Source organism: Pungitius pungitius, chromosome 18, assembly GCF_949316345.1.
Source record: "Pungitius pungitius chromosome 18, fPunPun2.1, whole genome shotgun sequence".
In the NCBI taxonomy this organism is placed as follows: Eukaryota; Metazoa; Chordata; class Actinopteri; order Perciformes; family Gasterosteidae; genus Pungitius; species Pungitius pungitius.
Genome location: NC_084917.1, coordinates 8885447 through 8905525, shown reverse-complemented (window position 1 = coordinate 8905525; position 20079 = coordinate 8885447). Strand labels below are relative to the sequence as shown.

The 20079-nt window shown below is 43.3% G+C and overlaps 1 protein-coding gene across 2 annotated transcripts; it reads left to right on the top strand.

Annotated features, from left to right (window-relative positions):
• The first annotated feature begins 230 nt into the window (after positions 1 to 230).
• LOC119226441 (calcium/calmodulin-dependent protein kinase kinase 2) lies at positions 231 to 18221 on the top strand. Of its 2 annotated transcripts, XM_037484421.2 has the most exons (18): positions 231 to 597; positions 6320 to 6605; positions 6878 to 7219; positions 7972 to 8019; positions 8929 to 8982; positions 9931 to 9982; positions 10170 to 10303; positions 10513 to 10549; positions 10742 to 10763; positions 10861 to 10949; positions 12087 to 12286; positions 12499 to 12552; positions 12663 to 12736; positions 12828 to 12915; positions 13232 to 13363; positions 14123 to 14226; positions 14422 to 14475; positions 15477 to 18221. In XM_037484421.2, the coding sequence occupies exons 2-18, from the start codon at positions 6387 to 6389 to the stop codon at positions 15547 to 15549; spliced, it is 1776 nt and encodes a 591-aa protein (XP_037340318.2). In that variant the 5' UTR covers positions 231 to 597; positions 6320 to 6386; the 3' UTR covers positions 15550 to 18221. The 2 variants fall into 2 exon arrangements, with proteins under 2 accessions (XP_037340318.2, XP_037340319.2); XM_037484422.2 differs by lacking the exon at positions 14422 to 14475.
• Positions 18222 to 20079: the final 1858 nt, after the last annotated feature.

Below are 20079 nucleotides of genomic sequence, written 5' to 3'. Positions count from 1 at the left end.
AAGAGACTCAATCAGTTGCCAGTAATATTACAAAACCAATTGTATTTGTGTTTGACCCTAAACGTGAGGGTCCTGTCATTGCTAACTGAATAAATTGGCTTCAACTTGGTAGATTCGGGTTATATTTTACACCGGTATAATATAACGTTTTTCGTGTCAACAAAATTACGAGTTAACTAAAGATTAAATAGGGACTAAAATATAATTGCACGATACAACTCCACCGTACACCACAGGGGGGAGCCGCTTATCCACGAAGTGCATGTTGCAAATCCCCGATGAGATGCAAACATTATCTTGAGGCGGTGCCTTTCAAACAGGGCAGCCCTACGTCTCCTTTACGTTGGTTTTTCATGAAGCATATTCGTTAAAACTAACGTCCGTGTCCTCCGCGAGCCCAACCCCCCCCCACTCCCCCCCACGGGACCCGTGTGCTCCGCGGGATTGGTCCTCCACGCCGCCCGCTCTCGGTCCGCTACGTTCAGCGTCAGTCACGCGGCTCACGTCGCGCTAGCTGCCGAGGAGATACCCGAAGTACAGCTGGGGAAGGACGGCACGAAACAATTCTGCTTTGCACGTCCAAATAACACCTTTTAGGTAAGGATTTTCTTCCTCTCCTTTTCTTTGTTTTTCTTACAATTGGCTTTTGTTGTTGTGAACCGAGACGTTTGTCGGTCGCTCGGGTAGCCTCGTCTCGTGCCCATCAACATCTGGATCTTGACAGATGAGGCAGCTGCTAACGTTAGCTCGTTAGCATCGTAGAACCCCAGACGAAGCTAACACTGTCCATCCCGTGAATCCGAGACGGATACAAGAGGCGCTGAATGTTGTTGGTGTCACAGTTCGTCGTGATGGTTCCTAGTGTGAGGAAGCATTTTGTTACCGTTTCAGAAATGGCAGCTTTTAACGCAAGAAAACGAGAGTTAGCTCGACTTGTTCCAACGCTGAGTGGATACCGATGTTGCAAGTTAGTTAATCATATTGTACATGGTGAAAAGGTTTTATTTTCATTGTTAAAATCTGTAGCTTTTTAACAACCCAAAGTTGCATTGTTATGTAAATTATGAAAAACGGCATCAAATATCAGCTTAATTGTCCTTTTAGTAATAGTATCTCTTAATTTCTCTCTCTACGTTTTGAGGCTTCAAACAACCGTCAATCCATTAAGTTCCAACTAAACTGCTAAATTGCAAACATTGATACAGTAGTTGGGTTAATCATGTGATGCCAGACTAGATAACCTTCTTGAAATGCACCATATTTCCGATGGCAATCAAGTGGACTGTAAATCCTTTTATGTTATTTATAAATATTTATAGTGGCCTGGGGAAATTGCAGTGTATTTTCTCGGATGGCCTTTGTTGGCCATTTTAGATATTTATAAACCAGTCTTACATATCAGATATTTCATGAGATAAATGATGAATAAATCGATTGACGAAATTACTTTGAGAATCCAGTAATTGTTCAAGTGGAGCAACAAATGGCAAAAATTTTCAGCAGTTTCAGCCTCGCAGAGGTAATGGTTGCTAGATATCATTCATCAGCGTGCGTGTCTGGCTTTCAGATTGCTAGTCAGACCAAATTACTAAGTTGAAGATGTTGACTTGTATGTCATGTTGCTCATTTTCACCATTTTAAACAATTGCTTAAGCAAATAACATTTTGCGCCAGTATCCCGATTGCCTTTGTGGTTCATTCTGAGTTGATTCCAATACAGCGATGATTAGCTTTGGTTTATTTTGTTACGTCGACCATCAATTAGACATTTCAGGTTCTCAGTCAAATTCTGTTGTGATTGTGTGAAAAACCCTGGGGTTAAGTTGACTGAGGCTCACCCCTCTATTTACAGGGGCTTACCTCGCTCAGATAACTGAGCGGGTTTCCCTGTTGATCTTTTAATGAAGCCGGGGATCCTCCTCTGCTCCAGATGGCCCTGCGTTCTACCCGTATGTCTGTGGGACCGTGTCTGGGTTGTTGTTATTAATGCTGTATTTGGCTTGGACCCCCCCCCCCAGGCTCCGATAAGTCCCCCCCCCCCCCCCCCCCCCGCCTGCCCTCATAGTGACGCTCACGTGACTTTTTTTGTCATGATAAGAGGCATCTGGAGCTGGACGGCATCTGTCGGCGTTTCGCAAGGCTCAAAATGTAACTGCTTGTTCTTTGTCTGGCTGTTGTGATCACCAGAGATCAGGGACGTTTGGGCTTTAGCCAGCCGTTCAGTCATTCTTGATACAGAGCATATTTCTGTAGGAGCTCTATAGAAATTTAGGTCTAAGATTACATTTTTTTTGTTATCCATGAATGTCTACCTTTTACGTTTTGTAGAAAGCTTTTATAGAGTATTAGTTTTTGTACAGCCCACTCTAATTTGAGTGCGAGATGACTAAATGAAGTATGTCAAAGCAGCTTTCTCAGCTCCAATGTAAATTATTCAGAAAATCACTTCCCTATTAGTGGGCATTGACACTGAAACGTGGTTCGAAACGTTTGGCCTTCAGCTGCGAAATTAAAGACTCAAGCGACTGGTCAGACAAAGACTGCAGACTCTAAACCTCCAAAGAGTGACAAAATGAACCAACGGCCTGACATATTCATAGCAGAGGATAGGATCTGCTGTGTTATTGTGTTCCTCGCTGTACTGACGAAGTCCTAAACGAAGTCTAGTACTGGTTGCTAATACGGCGGATAGGTTTATACGTGCGCCCGGTGCGCTCGAACACAGCAAAACAGAGAGATCTGTGATTGTTACAATTATCTTGCTTGTTTATTTTACATTCACATATCATACAGCGGTTACATGTTGCAGCAGGTCAAGCTTGGTCGGTTGCCTTCTCTTCTTGGTATATAAAAAGCCCACTGCAGCTGGGACTTTCCTCCAGGGGTTTGGTCCTATATTCTACTGGAGTCCACCGAGGCCAAGTCCAATTAACCCGTGCACCATTTGGGTCAGAGTTTCCATATGGATCACAAGTGGCGTACGCTTTTTTTCCAACCCCATTTTGTTCTCACGCAATGGTTGTAAATGAGGCAAGGTGACATTCAACGTGATCGTACATGGGGAGTTGATACCAGGTGATTGATCTAATTTCAACAGCACTTTATCTTTTGTTTGGACACTAATCTTGAGTGTTGTTTTCTTTAAAGCGAGATTATCAGTCAAGGATTTCTATTTCATATTCTGACGAACACAAAGTTGAGGACATAAGATTGAAGGGGATTTAATTCATTGTTTATTTTTAATGGAACAAAGTAAATCATAACACAAAATCACTGCTGGGCATTTGTGGTGCACATGCAGCAGCAGCACCAGAAGCAGCAGCACCAGCAGCGGCGCAGGGTCATGAACACCCTTCCTAAGAATCCAATGACCCCCCGGGCCCGCGGGACGACTGAGTCTCCATCAGAGCCAATTTGGGCTTCTGCGAAACTATGAACTGAACCGTCTGACTCGGTCATAAGTGAAGCGTCGTCGTCGGTGGAAACGACGTCACACAGGTCCGTTGCTACGGGGCTGGACGATGCTTCTGCGCGGGCAGCGTTGTCGCCATCATTATAGATCGAACCAGCAGCTGCGTCCGTGTCTCCGGCGGCAGGGGGTGGGATGCCCTCCCCTGCTGTCACGGCGCCGTTGAGAGTTTCATCTGCCGAGTTGCCTGAGGCCTCGGAACCAGCTGGAAGGTCCTTCACGGCGCTCGTGGCGCCGGCCTCATCTGAACAGGCGCTACCAACTGAAGCGTCATTGCGGCCGACAGCGCGGCCTTCTCCCGCACCCGAGGCGCCAGACTCAGCAGCGGCCGAGGCCACGACTTCCTCGGCGCCCAGTTCGGTCAGGGTTACGAACGGGTGACACAGAGTGGCACTCGGCGTCGTCCTTTCCGGAGGATTCAGGCGTAGCATCTGCCGCAGGAAGCCAACGGACCTGGTCTTCCAGCCAAAGCGGTTTTCTGGGTTCAGCTGCATTCAGAGACAAAGTCCGACAATGAGCACGCCGCAGAGTGTTGGCGTTACTTGTTCAGTTGAGGCTACTTGTAAAGGGTATTTTTTGTTATCAAACTTGCTACTCAGGGACAATATGTACTTCTCTGTTTGGCTCAAGGGAAAAGGAGGCCCTCTTTTTGAAGATTTTAATGACCACCTGGTCTCCGGTGCCGACCTCTTTGCTGAAGCAGCCATTGAACCTGAGGCGCCGAAGCTCGTGGTCGCTGATCTCGCCGCGCAGCACGTTCCAGGGTCGCACCTCCAGTTCCTCCAAACCTGGGACATACACACGGAGGGGGTCGAGCCATTGCCTTTAGTCCGACACATTAAAACCAAACTATCCAGGCTGTAAATAAACCTTTTTTATAGTGGAATTCAAACTATTCCAGAGGCTTTCTAGATCATTTAACGCAGGATTATTCAGAATGCAGAAAGCATTAAAACAATTAGACAAATCTGCACTCAAAGTACATCATTGATACTTGAGTATTTTAGTATTCTCTCTTTTGTTGGAGGCCTTGTGTTTGAGCCTATTCGCGCAACCCGTCACCACATTTATTCCCTCACCTGCTTGACGTAAGGTCCCTCTTGACTGCAGGTCCATCTCTCTCCCATATGAAAGCAACATATTGTTTGTGTGGAGTTTTTTTTTTCTTCTCCAAATTCCAAGCACTATGTCCCTCTGTCTCCTGTGCAGACTGGTGATACTTGATTGAGCTCTTCAGTTTGATGCCTGCTGGGTTCTGTTTTTCTGTTCTGTTTTCTGGGTTCCAAAGGTTCTGTGTAGAATTTGTATTTGTAGAATACTGAAACATTCTGGAAGAAGTCATCCAAAAGAAACATTTGCACTTATTTTTACACATCACCACTGCCCATAGGAGAAATATCAATGTAAATCAAGGCTATGAACTTGTAGAAATATAAGGCCGTTACTAATTCCTCAGCTTAGTAAATGGTCACATTCATTTAGTTGTTTATTATTATGAAATAAATACATCTCTGTAAACACTCCTCAAGTGCTTGTTTCAGTTCATTGAATTCTTCCTGATATTTATTAATTTACTCCAATACATATACAAATATTTTAAATTGAATCATCTCCTCTTAAAAACCACCTATTTGTCAGATACCTGATCAGAACATTTTTGGATCTCAAATCCCAAAAGGGGTTGTTGCGACACACATTCGGATGCAGACCAGGAAGAAAGTTGCTGCCATGAAAACGTGGTGCTAAGTATGATATGGGGGGGTTCTTTCTTCATTTCCGTGGCTTTAATTGCTATATATCGGCTGGAGATAGAGGTAGAGAGGGGACCTGGAGTGGGTGTCCCTTCCCACACACGGTCCTCATTCTGAACTTGGCTGGAGCTTCCCTTTTTGTTTCTCTGTGTCCTTGAGATTTGTTCAGCTCCCACACACCGACAGCGCCACAATCCAGGGGAAACCATGAAAGAAAGCAAAAAGAATCTCTTTCCGTCTCTCTCTTTCCACCCCTCCTTTCCTTACTCTGACAGATTATCAGAAGATTATTAGCTGAGTGGAATGAAGATTTATTCATGTTCATTTCTGAATTATGCAAAAGAGGTAAAACTGCTGCAAATATATAATGATAAGCCATGTTACATAACGCACCTCAAAGGCAGACTGGACCGTTGCTTTCATAGACGCGTCAGATCCGCCCGCCTCGAGGTGAAGTTTGGGATGCGACGCATTCATTAATTAGCACCTACCGGTTTGTGTGAAGGAAGTCCAGATTCTGCTGGAACAAGCTGGATCTCCTTATGTTTCACAGCTAGTGAACGGCATCTCTGAATGTTGTCCTGCACGCTTCTATTACACAAACAACCTGGTTGTATAGGTTCAGTTCAAGCAGGTTGTTGTTTTAAAACAGATATTTTTCCTACTTGCATAACATTTGTTTAGCTCCCTCTGTAAAGACCTTACATCTTCGTCGAGATGATCACGATATTTGTACGTTTGTAAGTTGCATGCTTTATAACCTTTGACTGAAAAGGTAGTAGGGATGACACAAAACCCAAATGTTTTTGTTGTCCCTGCTTACAAAAGGGTCTTTGAATCATTTTAAGTTACAGAGTCATCATTTCTGGAAAGGGACACACCGGTTCAGTTTTTTAAATGTTTTTGGGGGCTTTTTGAGCACGACAAGTACCAAACAACTCTGCAACTCCAAAACATGGCAACTCACACCAAAACATTTTGCTTAGGCCCTTAGTAACCTTTGGTGTTGGACCTGACGATGGGGCAGCAGATCCGTATGAAGGCCAGCAGCTTTTCCCATTGTGTATTTTTCATCCCAACCTTTGCTCTTGTGTCTCAGGCACCGATTCCCCACCGAGGCCCCCGTCTGATGGAGCAGGGGTTGCCGGTTTTTGTGAAGAGGCGCCATGTTTCCTTGCCATGTTACCCCCTGGCCCAGTGCTGAGCCGCCAGCCTCCTGTGGTCATGCACCCCCAGCGCAGCCCTCACAACCCATGCCCGATCTGCTGTGCAGCTGTCCCGCCCCGCCTTCGGACGCCCACGCAGAGACGCCCTCCCCCGACCCCATGGAGTCGCTCATCGTGGTCACGGAGTACGAACCACCCGGAGAGGCTGGGCCGGAGGAGGTGAGATGAAACACTAAATGTATCAGATGTGGAGCCTAATTTTCCATTTGAGCTGAAATTTGGAATGAAATCATTTTTATTTTATTTATTCATTTCAGATTTTCAGACTTTGAAGTTGTGGTTTTTAAACCATGTAGAAGTAAGCATTCTTAATAATGCCTTGTAGAATATCAGCCCCGAGAGTAGGAACAAACTACAAAAACACCAAAACCAAACATGGAGAACTATACATATGTGGTTAATCTATTTGATTTGTACCCATCCCATCTCAGGTAGAAGAAATGGACAGATCTGAGACGCCCGAGCCAGCCTCCTCGGCGGTGGCATCTTCCCGGACTCCCTCCTGCGACCTGCTGTCCCACACGTTTGGCCGGTCAGAGGCTCTGCGACCCGGGAGCCGCGAGCAGAGGGGAAGGTTAAACATGTCGGACCGGAAACTCTCTCTGCAGGAGCGCTCGCAGACCGCAACGTCCCCCAGCAGCTCCCCGGGACTCAACGGGCGTCACATTTACCCCTCGCTACCCTACTCTCCCATCACGTCGCCCCACTCCTCACCGCGCTTGCCCCGCCGGCCCACCGTGGAGTCCCACAGTGTTTCCATCACAGACCTGCAGGTAAGGTCACGCCTCGAGGCTAAAGCCCTTCCAGGGCGAGGAGTTTTAAAATCTAAAGGTGAAGTTGATACTGCTGGTTGAAAATCTGTCCCAGGCTGGAACAACAAAACAACTTTACTCACATGAAATAATATCAAAATCTCAGCAGAACCAAGTCTGCTGAGAAACCCCAGGAGGTTAGCTCATTTCATAATAAATGATTATATAATTGATAGGCTCTGCACTGTCTAATTGCATTTGTCTTAAAAGCAGCAGCACACTGGTAAAGACTGAGCTTTGTGGATGCAGCGGTAAGGTCGTATGGTCTCATTAGATGTAGAGAGTAGTTAAGATCCTGTTGCACATAGATCCAGATCCCTGGTAATGTAGATAGAATCTCTCCTAGGGGGATCACAGGTTGTGCTATATTGTACTGAATCCCCAATTTTGGATATGAAAAAGGCAGTATATAATGAAATATCCTCTCATAGTGGAACCGTGGCACTTTTGCATTTGGTCTTTTAATATTCAAGTTTAGAGACCAGCGAGTGAATACATTTCATTTGGAAATGTATATTTAATGGGAGCATCAATGTGAAAATGAAAATTGTTTGAGGGGGAAATGTGAAGGACAGGATTTTTTTCAGATTGTATCTCTGGTATCTAGATAGCAAGCATGATTGCATTTAAAAAAAAGTCACCCCCCATCTTTTGTCTGACCTCTCTCTCTCTCTCTCTCTCTCTCTCTCTCTCTCTCTCCCTCTCCCGTCAAGGATTGCGTGCAACTCAACCAGTACAAGCTGAAGGATGAGATTGGAAAGGTACCATCAGAGACAGCTCACTGAGTGTTTCCTTTTCACTGACTCCTGCCTCTCCTTCTCCCTCTCCGCCCACCGCACCGTCTGCCGAGTAGCGCAGCGAATCACCGAGGACACGCAGTAACCGTCTCTGCTCTCCTCTCCTCCCGGCTGTCCTCATTTCCCCAACTCTGTGTAAACCACCGGGCCACGGGAGAGTTGGAAGACGGGCGAGCGGCTGGTATAAATAGCGCTCTCGAAGGGTCGTGCGAGGCTTAGTGGGTGCAAGTCTGCGTTTGTGTACTTGTGTGTGCACGTCTTTGGCTCGTGGGCTCCGTGAGGCAGAATGTGCACGACTGCTGGGAGTTTCTGCAGGAAGAGGGACGGGTCACTGTGTGTGTGTGTGTGTGTGTGTGTGTGTGTGTGTGTGTGTGGTTCTGTGTTGGGCCCTTCAGGACTGTTGGACTGTTATCGGAGCATCTCGCGGACTGGAGGGGGAGCTCTGCGCTGCCTCTCCAATCTGCTCCCACAGCAGGAACTGATCCTGCCCCCTCAACCCTCTCCCAACACTCTGTTCTTTGGGCAACAAAATTGTGCACATAGAGTACTAATTGGGTCTTGTTTTTATCCTAAATTTCCTGTGTGTGGAGCTGGATAGCATAGAGCAGATCCAGCTACTCTAATGAGCCTCAATTGGTAAATGAAAGGAAGAGATAATTTGAATTTCTCTGTTCTCACTTTGAAGCACTGGTACTCGTTCAGTGTACAGCCCACTCACTTCCTGTGTGTGTGTGTGTGTGTTGGGTATTGTTTCTCGTGTGTGTTTTCGGTTTATTTAGATTGCTTTGCACATGGTGTGATAATTTGTTTTCACGCGTAGAATGACAGCTGCTCAATCTCCCTTCATTGGCTTCTGTTTGCTTCTCATTCCAGGGCTCCTATGGTGTCGTCAAGCTGGCTTACAACGAGGACGACAATACATACTACGTGAGTTCTTGTGGCGCACACAATATACACAATGTGATTTTCACGTTAACCCGTACCTCGTAATAGTCAAACAGTTTTGTGAGATTTCGTGATGGGATTTCACGCGCGTCTGAAATGACATTAAAATTCCTCCAGTTAATTGATGCCTCGCGTGAGAGTTTTGCTGTTTAAGATTATCTTTGCAAAGCTGCATGACGCTGTCAGGCAATGGCTTTGGGATTATTATCCCTCCAAACTGACAAAGCACCACATGTCACATTCACTGATCATATCATGGCCATAATAATAGAGGGTATTAATGCGGTTTAAAAGTATCGAACAGCGTAGCTCTCACACGATGCTCTCTTTGATCAATAATGGTTTACCTTCGCTAACTGTTCAAAACCCACAAGTAGAGACGGACGAACTTAAGACACAGCGGGGAACAAATGCTTGTATCCTATGATCTCGTAGTCACAATAAGGTGTTGGATTAGATGTTTCAATGCATTTTCTTTGTTGTGTCTATTGCAGTTGTTCCACTTTTTTTATAAGGGAAAAACAGCTTGTCACAGTCCTGTCAGAGACCAAGCAGTGTGGCAGAAATACACGTATTTGCCGTGCATGCATTTACTGTCGTGGTTTTTAATTCAACAAGTAACGATAAAGAAATGTACATTACATCGACGTTTGCATCTCTTTCTGAATCTTTTGTGTTGATGCCGGTCGATGTGAGAAGCCACCAGTACACAAAGAACGCTTAAGGCTGAGAGAGACATTTATAGGCGCTGAGATGTTCATTTGTGGGTGTGAGAGTTGGTTCACTGTCAGATATGCCTCCCCTCACTCTGCTGTGTCTTCTTTCTCCTCTCTTTTGTCTACCTCTCTGTTGATATTTTCTCTGGCTCTCCTGCCCACCCGGCTCCCTCTCTCCCTCTGTCTAAATCCATCTCCTGATTTTCTCCTGTAGGCAATGAAGGTGTTGTCCAAGAAGAGGCTGATGAGGCAGGCAGGCTTCCCACGTAAGTCTGGAGCCAGGCGCAGATGGTTCAAACAGCAGAGGCCTGAGTCTCTTCTAATGCTCCAGTGGAAATCTGTATCCCAATCCTCAAAGCCTGTGTTTTCTGTGCTAACCTGTCCTCCTCTCATCCGCCCCGAATGAACACCCACCTTCTCTCTCTCTCTCTCTCTCCCTCCCTCTTTGGGCAGGGAGACCTCCCCCTCGCGGAGCTAAGGCAGACCCCGAGGGTCCGCCCCAGCTCAAAGGGCCCCTGGAGCGGGTGTACCAAGAGATTGCCATCCTGAAAAAGCTGGACCACCCTAACGTTGTAAAACTAGTGGAGGTACGGGCGGTTCAAACAGTTTCACTGTCTTCATAGATTTTGTTTACCTAAGTTACTTTGGTGTATTTAAATAAAGTGAAAGAAAAAGGCCTGTGAAAACCTATCTGTGTGTATTTATTTTTACTGCAAACTAAAGATGATCTATTTTGCGCGTGTGTGTGTGTGTGTGTGTTTACACTCGTTTCCCTTTCTCTTTCATTTGGTGCCAGGTTTTGGATGACCCCAGTGAGGACCATCTGTACATGGGTATGTTGTGACCAGGCAGTCAGCCTTCAGAACAACGCATACACATTGACACACACACATGGACACACACACGGGCAAACGCAGTCATGCAATTAGCAAGCATACAAGAGAGGTATTTGAAACCCAACAGAAAGGTTTGTTTGTTTGTTCAGTTTGTTTGTGTTGCTAACGTCATCTGTGTTTCTCTCACAGTATTTGAGCTGGTCAAGCAAGGGTGAGCTAAGCTTCTCTTACGCCAATAATTGTGTCCCTGGGATGAGCTCACTCTCATTGGCAGTGGTTGCTAATTGAGCGTTCCTTTATGTATGCAGAGCTGTGATGGAGGTGCCGACAGAAAAACCTTTCAGCGAGGACCAGTCACGCTTTTACTTTCAAGATCTGCTCCGGGGAATCGAGTACTGTGAGTCGGCCAAAACCTCCTTTTCCACTGAGTCTGTAGCTTCAAAGTGGAGCCAAAACCATTTCGGGTCCTTTCTGCTCCCATCACAGTTTCCCCACTGTGGCCTGGCTTTTTTCTACTATATATAAGTACTGCACCTTGATAGAAACAACACACTCATCTAATGTACTGGCTTATCGGGGTTGTGTTTCTATCCCTCTATAATAATTTGCTGCGCATCTTGATACTTTTATTGAAAGCTGATTTAATACTGATCCAACTGCAGTTTGATCTATACTATAATTACAATGATTATTTTATTGTTTTATGCCTCGTATCATCCTATAACATTTGAGAAAACGTTTTCAGACAAAAGCACATTTTTACAAATACAGAAAACAACCTCCTCGAAATGAAAGTTTTCAAAATTATCCTGCACAATAATATCCTATAATTAGCTTTACTTTAATTATTTTCTCGCATGTCTCCTATAGAGATGAATGGATATAATGTACAGCCCTGTGAATGTCTTAGTTAGAATGATGCAATAGTGGTATGAAGATCAAGCCGGTTTGTGTCTAGATCTGCCATCATCACACAATTCTTCAATGCCATTTATAGTCCTTCATCTCTGCTGTTCTTGACGCTAACCCACCCACAAAGCTCATTTCACATCAGCCCACTGGCTCTTAATGCATTTTGCGTAGTGCAGGAAGAGAGGTTTTGCACAAAGTGTTGTCTAGGAGACTGCTATGGAGGGAAAGAGCGGAAGGACTCACCAGCGACACTGAAACTGTCAGGACCTTCAGTTTATGTCATAAGTAATCCGAACTGGTCACAGCTTGGTATCGAGGTTACTAAATACAGCGTGACGACAGTTATGAGCTCAAACTTGTTCCTACTTCTTTTTTAAGTGCACTGCCGAAGTGCAAGAGGTTCCCCCACATTGGTACACGCCAATGTTTTTTTCTTACCAATAACCAACAACTGATTTGTTTGTCAAATGAAAATAGAATTACTGAGAAGGTAAACATGTCATTTGAAACCCCCCTCCCTCCAGTCTCTGTTGCTCTGAAATAGAGTGTTAACCATCTCTTGCCACAAGCAGAATTCCTCAGCGGGTATATTGTCGCTGTCTCGTTTTCTCTATTTCCGTAGTACACTACCAGAGGATCATCCACAGAGACGTCAAACCGTCCAACCTGTTAGTGGGAGAAGACGGACACATCAAGATAGCAGACTTCGGAGTCAGTAACCAGTTTGAGGGGACTGACGCTCTCCTCACCAGCACGGTGGGGACGCCTGCGTTCCTCGCCCCCGAAGCGCTCTCTGAGACCAGAAAGAACTTCTCTGGGAAGGTGAAGGAACAGTCGGCTAGCCGGTGCCCTCTGGGGATGATCTGCAGGGACGCATGAATCTTTGTTTTAATACACTTATTTTAGTATTTATGTAAAAATTTGAGTTTTTAAAATATTTTTCTGGTCACAGATGACTTTTTGTGGATTTTTACCACCGTACACTGCAATAACTCTCCTCACATACAATGGTGTTGTTTTATTTCTTCATGAAGGCGTTGGATGTTTGGGCCATGGGGGTGACGCTTTACTGCTTTGTCTTTGGAGTGGTGAGTGTGTGCTTCGGCAAAGAAAATACACTAGATACTATGATTTTTGTTTGCTGATTTTGAGTTTTCCCCAATTGATGACTTTTGCTTTTCTTTTCTTTTTTTCACAGTGTCCCTTCATGGACGAGCGCATCGTTACTCTTCATCAGAAAATCAAGACACAACCTGTGGAGTTACCTGAGCGGTGAGCTCTGCTGCTCAAATCTGTGTTATAACAATCTATTTCATCTTTTACTTTACAAAATGTGATGCTGGGGTTATTTCTGTCTCAACAGTGCTGACATCTCGGATGATCTCAAAGATTTGTTGCTGAAAATGCTGGACAAAAATCCAGAGACCAGAATATCAATCCCACAGATTAAGGTGAGGATTCTTTTATTCAAGCTTCTGGTTTCCCTTACTTTGCATTTAAGTACATTTTAAATTGCATAGAGTGCAGTCAACCACCTAACAAGAGAAGAGCCGTCCCTTGTGAATGGGCTTGAGGGTGCTGTGTGTAGGAATTGGCGCCATCTAGTGGGCAGATTGCAAGTTGCAACCAACTGCAACTCCTCCCGTTGAACTACAGAGGTCCCGTGTAGAGCCAGTGTTTGGAATGAAAGTCCTTAAATAATGTCCATCTTTCGATCCAAAAGGGAACAAACAAAGACATAAGTGTTCGTCTCACTTTGTGTTTCAGCTGCACCCATGGGTGACGAGGAACGGTGCTGAGCCCCTTCCTCCGGAGGATGACAACTGTTGTTTGCTGATTGAGGTGACCGAAGAGGAGGTGGAGAACTCTGTGAAACACATCCCCAGTCTGGCTACCGTGGTGAGTTAATTCACTGGTTTTGGTCTCAAAAATCGATTACCCATTAATCTACAACACCGTCATTTGTTCAAGTCAAATATCACCCATGGGTTTGTTTTTTTGTCTAATTTATCTACCATCACAAAGGCACGAGACCTGCCAGATTTCCCCCATTGAGCCATGACTGAGAATTAAAGTTTTCTGGTTGAATTACTAATTCATTTCTCAAGTTCTCATATTACATTCTATTTATATTTCAGTCACATTGTACATTGTACCACCCCCATACACTGCTGCCACCTACTTGATCGCCCTCTCTGCAGATTGTGCTAGAGCTGCTGCATGACTCATTTAGTCATTTGATTTACATTTGTGCTTTACATTAGAAATGCCAAATGCTGCTGTGATGTTTTGAACAAATCGGAAACCTGTCAGGACTGTTTTAAAAACATAAATTATAACCAGCAATGAAGTGAAGATGATAGGACAGACACAACATGAGCTATGAACACTCCATCCATAAAGTTTAAATGTAGAAGTTCACCACTGTGTTGTCATACCGTCATTCATTGTCTCAAATGCCTACGCCTATGATTTCTAGATGGTTTGAGCTGCTGTCTGTTATTCTGACAAGACAATGGGATAATGTTTCTGAGAAAACTTCAAAAGAGAAAATGGTTTATGTTACAATAATATCATTGATTTACAACAGAACCTTATTTTGAATAGAATTTGTGAGCCTAGTTTTTAGATGTGTCATTGTTTGCCATTCTTCTACAGATCATGGTGAGAACTATGCTGAGGAAGCGCTCCTTCGGGAACCCCTTTGATTTGGGCCGTAAAGAGGACCGCAACAGCTTGTGTGCTGCAGGGCAAACGCTCAGGTAAGGATTGTTTGTAGACCCACTACAGACCATCAGCTCTGTCTCTAGTGATTGTTTGCAGTAATAGTGGGAGTCAGAGTGCTGTTATACCATATTCTCTCTTAGAGCTGCTGGGTTCTCTTTTATATTGTAAAGCCAGTCAATGTTTTTCAAGTATCCTGCTATTATTTCTCTTCTCCCTCTCCTGCCCTGCAGGAAAGGCAGAGCAGGCAATGTGAGGTACTGCTACATTCATTGTAACCAAAGAAGGTAAATCCCTTTAGTAGTACTGCTGTAGTGTTGTTAAGTGCTACACTAGATAGTCAACGTCGAGGCCCACTGGCATGATATGAGCAGCTTTTTTTAAATTTTGCTTTAATGCTCCATTGCTCTTAAGTTTTTGAAGTCGCTATCTTTTGGAGCATATTTCTTATAACCAGAAGTGCTGCAATTCCCATCTGACTATATAACAACTTATAGCCACTGATGTTATTTAACTTGTTCAGCTAGAGATGCACCGATTCCTGTTTTTCTCTCTAAAATCCGTCTGAAAACTAGTAGCAGTAAATTCCTCTTTTCACAAACGGCAAGCTTTACGTCTTCTTCAGTGTTGCTGAAGAACTTCGCTGCATCTCTATCTATAAGCAAAATGTAGGTGACTTCGTATGAGCAAGGCCATGACAAGTGACCAGAGCGTATTCTGTTCTGAGCACCTGATCTCTGGAAGACAATAATTTGGAGGTGGCCAAAATATTTTGAGCACCGCTGCAGTCTATTGTAATTCAGTTTTATTTAACACTGTGTCAGAGAGGCGACACTTAGCAGCAACACTGGTGTTTGATTATAAAGTGTTTAAGTGCAATGCGGGTACTAAGTGCTGTCTGACACAGTCAAAATAAAAGCATCGTCACTCATTGTTCCATTGAGCCCACAACTTCTTTTTATTGTGATAATCTCTTTGCATGAAGCCTGCAAAGAACCTGCAAATGATTAGTTGTTTGTGTTTCTCTTTGACATTAATGAATAACTCCCCTGTCTTTTCCCTGTTCCTTTGCATTGCTAAGTTTCCCTCTGTGTGCCATGTGCAAACCGGCCCGACAGCAATTGCTTTTGTGGCGGCTGCCTCGCTTTATACAGTTTTCACAGTTTAATGGTTTGTTCTAGTTCCCTGAACGCAGCTTGACCACGCGCACTTCCTTCCTCTGCACAGGAGTGACGGCGGCTGCACCGCAGTGTCGTGGCTAATTCTGTGCGTCTGGTTTGTCACCTAGGAAACAAGGGAGCGGCGAGGGCATGAGGAGCCTGGACCTGCCCTACGTGGGAGAGGACGAGGCTCTCTCCTGATGCAGAGGGCTCGTTGTGCACGCCGCTGTCCGCCTGCCTGCATCCACACAGCACAACAGCCCTCGACCCGCCGAGTTCACGCTGGCAGCGAGTGACGCAGGAGAAAAAGAGAGAAATTAAGATCCGAAAGCGACAATTTGATTTATTTTTCTCTTATAAGGCTCAGTTTTGGGGGTTTGGGGGGGGGGGACTCGTGTCTGTCCCAACTTTCCATTGACAGAACACTCGCGAACTTTCAGCGCTTGTTGCCCAACCCAATCTGCTCTTATCCTGCATCGCATGCTTCGTCTCAGGCTTCAGTTGTACAGTTTTGTGTGTTACCGTAGTTAACCACTCGTGTTCCTCCTTGTCTTTACTGGACAATTCTTTCAGGTGCACAGGGCATGAGAACAGGCCGTGGTTATTAATGGGGAGCGATGGTTGTTTTCACCATCACATTCTCTTAAGTAGAGCAGGTTTTTTTTTACCGTGATTGTCTGGGTCACTGCATCAGGGCCCAGTTTTGTAACATATTTCAGAGTGAAGAATCCGTAAGGTTTTCCCAAAATGAAAAACTTCTTTGAATGCATGTTTACGTTTCCAAAGCAAAGACTATAAGCTATATACATACATGTGCATCCTCATACACGTCCACATTTTTCAAGTATCACAAGCTCTGTGTGAAGCGTTCCATCTGCTGCAATCAATAGACACCGTTAACCTCTGGTGATGCTTTGTGAACAGTCAAATCCATCATTACTGAAAGACATCAGATAGAAAGCTAAATTATTTTAGTCAATCTTTTTTAGGTGTTTGCTTTTTACTTTTTTTAATTCATAGAGCTACAACTAACATAGTAATGACTGTACTGATGCTTTACCGTATGCATATGAGAAAAACAGAATGTGTTGCAAAGTCCTTCCTCTCCAATCACTCAGAGAACCAAGGTTCACACACAAGGATATTGAGGAACAAAAAGATTCAACTGTGTCATTTCTTTCTTCCTCCGATTTCTTTGTGTCACCTCTCAAAGTGGATGTTTGTATGTAGACCAAAAAATAAGGATTTTTGAACCTCAAGTTCCAACTTGTGAACGTTGTGTTTTGTATTGTAATCATTTATGGTGTTATTTTAAAAGCAAACATTTTCAGAGCACCCAAAACGTGAATGATGTAATATTATATAGTTTAGTACACTAACTAAGAAAACAAACCTTTTAACTATATATTCTTCATTGAGCTATTAGAGCTGTCTACCGAAGTAACTCTTCAGATGGAAGCCTGGCGCCGCTGCAGACGTTTTGTACGAATCTATGCATGACATATCTGTAGTGGTGTGAACTTAAAGAGGTGTCATCTTTTCATCACTGCAAATATTTCTAGTATTTCTTTCATGTATTAATGTGTTTCACTTTAGATGAGCCCAAAGCAGTGCATTTGCATTATCCAATTTCTTTCCTTTTGTTGATCTTATGTTTTGAGTATACATATAAAAGGCATCTGATGTGTCTCGAATATATAGATATATGTTTTATAAGACCAGTACTATGCACACGATGTGTCTCTGTGCGGTGCACTGGTACGTACAGTACGGAAGAGGAGGGCACATGTGGTTAAGTTATTCTAATTCTAATTTATTTTGTTTAATAGAGGAACTACAGCTTTAAAATTCCATTAAATAATTGTTCTTACTTCAAAATAATATAAGGCGATGATGATAGCCAATGATCTTTTACTGGCCAAGATTTAGTCAGAGAATTCATTGAAAAGAAAGATCTAAATTAGTGTCGACACAGTGAAATGTTACATAATTATCTTTGCACACATTGATGAGAGACTTTATATTTGGAAATACTCTAATTCCATTTTGTCATCTCAGAGAGGAAAACAATTGTTTATACCCGTTGGTGTGAATAATTTACCCTCTAGGACCAACAAGAAGGAACTGAAGGACTTTTTGGGTCTGACTGCATGGTGACAAAAAAGCTGTAGAATAATTATTTTACTCAAACAATATTTAAACTTGTGATTTGTCTCTGCCCATTCTTGTCATAAGGGCCTGGCTAAGTTGTTAACCTTTATTGTTCACATGGGTTTGCATTCAGCGGTGTAAACTTATTTAATGAAGGCGGTCTCTTTGCCCCTAGATGCATGCAAACATTCTGAACGCATACCACTCTGTTGTCATAGCATGAGAGGTCCTCGGCAATAAAACGGGACCTTCGAAAATAATTATTCTATACCATCATCTTTCAATAAAATGTTATTGCCTTTCTGTGATGTTTTTGGTGTAGCTATAGTTGAGCTTTGGGATAACAGTTCCAGAAACACACCACCAGAGGGCGCTACGCCCCACAACATAATCCTGAGAGTCCTGACAGCAAATGTTCCACATCTGCTATATTCTTCTGACTGCTTCCTTAGACTATGGATTAATTGGGGCCTTTTTATATTTATTAGATTTAGATGTTCCGCTTTTATTTATATGTGTATATATAAGTATACGTAATTCTGATGTCACTCATTTTGTAATTTATGTTTGATGTTTGAATGCAAACTGATAAGAAAAGGCAAGAAGAGTTTGACCATATTTTCAGGCAAATATGGATTGTTTTCTCTCCCTCCGAATAAAATATAAAAGAAATATTGTTGGAATGATGTTCCTCAGAAATGCATTAAAATAGTTAAATAGTAGTAATAGTAGTAGTAATTTCTCTTACTTTATGGATACTTTGTGATGATAGTTGGTCACATTTGTCATGTTGATGTCAATAGTGGCCTCTGCGCTGCTTGATTTTCACACCTCTGGGGCCAGTTGTTGGTGTGATAAATATGTTGACATGAAGAATTGGACCTTGAGTCCACACTTTGCAGGGTTTCACACATCTTGGGGAAATGAGGTGGGACATTGATTGCTTCTGCTAACCCTTATATCAAAGCTGTAATGACTAAATGGGTTTCAGGTACTCAATTATGATCCTTTATGAGTTAAGGAAATTAAATTACAATTTTAGCCTGCAGCTTTAGTGTCGAAGTTTTTGGGTTAAAAGTGAATCTGTGTGGCTTTTTGCGTTTTGTGCAATCATTTATTAATGTCAAATTAGCAAAATCCAGGTAAAGCTATTTCTGTACATGACATCATTGAGATGAAAAGAAATCCAAAGTGCACATTTGAAAAAGTCCTCTAGCGCTGTAGTCCATCATAAACTCGGCTCAGAACAACGTAACATTTGTATTGTAAGAAACAGCTGGATAAAGTCAGATTAAAGGCCATTTTGAGTTGTGAACTGTGGTAATGTTCAGTCTATTGTTTACCTGCTACAGACTGCCAGAGTGAAAGTTCACTGAAACGAAAGGACAGGAAGCAGGCTCAGCATTGTGTGAAGCTGCAGGCTCTCAGGCCGCAGTTCACTGGTTACCATGTTTTCCATTATATTGCCTTTTGCCTGCTCCACTGTGTCTGTAGCCTGCAAAATTAAATCTGATTGCAATCTCTGGCTCCCAAAAAGAAAGATCACAACATCAAAAGTAAAGGAGTTAAAAATTAGAATGAAGATGAAAAGAACCTTTCAAATAGTAGCAAAGTGAAACAAAATTAAATGGCTAACGGTGCTACACTTGGAAACACTATATTAAGCCTTGAAAATGAAAAAATAACTAAAATAAGATACTCAACCCAGTCATGAAGAGGAATTCTGAATAGAAATGAAGAATGTGAATTGCCCTTGAGATGACATTTTAAATACTAATCTAAATCTAACCCACTGGAATGTGAGGATGTGAAATCGTGTCCAAAATAATTTGGATTATTAGGAACACAACCGAAAAGTCTCCCCATCAGGGGTGGAAATAAATGATCTAGTCAAGTAATTGTGCAAACATTGTCCACTTTATACAACTTTTCCCTGGGAAATACGGTTACTCTACAGTGAATTTCCTTAAACTATACACCAGCTGTGCTTTAGCCTACAGTAATAAATAAAAATTAATCCAATAATAGAAAATACGGTTAGATTATTCTGAATTCCTCATGGCCGATTTGGTTTTTGTACTCTTTTATCACTTCAAGTGGGATTGTGATGACAAATGTACACTTTTTCCTCGCAGATCTGAAAACTTCTTCCGAGACCACTTCCCTCACAGCGGGCGGTCTTACAGCCCAAATCGAGCGCACCCTTCGTAATCAGCCGGCCCGTTTAAACTTCCGCGTGTCTCCTTTTTTCCTGTTACACAGCCGATCATTCGTGATGACAAGTTTGCATACGAGCAGTCGCTTTGGGCCCAGTGACGTATTTGTGGCTTATTGTGGACCAGGCGGAGTTTGCAGTCCTTCTGTGGACAGCGTGGGACGTGCAGGACCACAAACCAGCTAAACAGGATAAGTGAAAACTTCCCCTCACATCTGACAGGGCTGCTGTGCGTTTGCTACATCATTGCTTTACTTGTGTTTTCAAATTATGTTATATTATTATTTATTCGTCTTTTATTTAATCCTTGTTGTTGGGGATTTTTGTCAGTAAGAATACTAGTATTAGTCTGTTTCCCTGTCTGT

Bases quoted from the DNA above. Each gene is read 5' to 3' on its own strand.
- LOC119226441 (XM_037484421.2), top strand. From the start codon at position 6,387: ATGTTTCCTTGCCATGTTACCCCCTGGCCCAGTGCTGAGCCGCCAGCC. The intron at 12,737-12,827 runs GTGAGCTCTGCT...CTGTCTCAACAG, and splicing joins CCTGTGGAGTTACCTGAGCG to TGCTGACATCTCGGATGATC. The intron at 14,227-14,421 runs GTAAGGATTGTT...CCTGCCCTGCAG, and splicing joins GCTGCAGGGCAAACGCTCAG to GAAAGGCAGAGCAGGCAATG.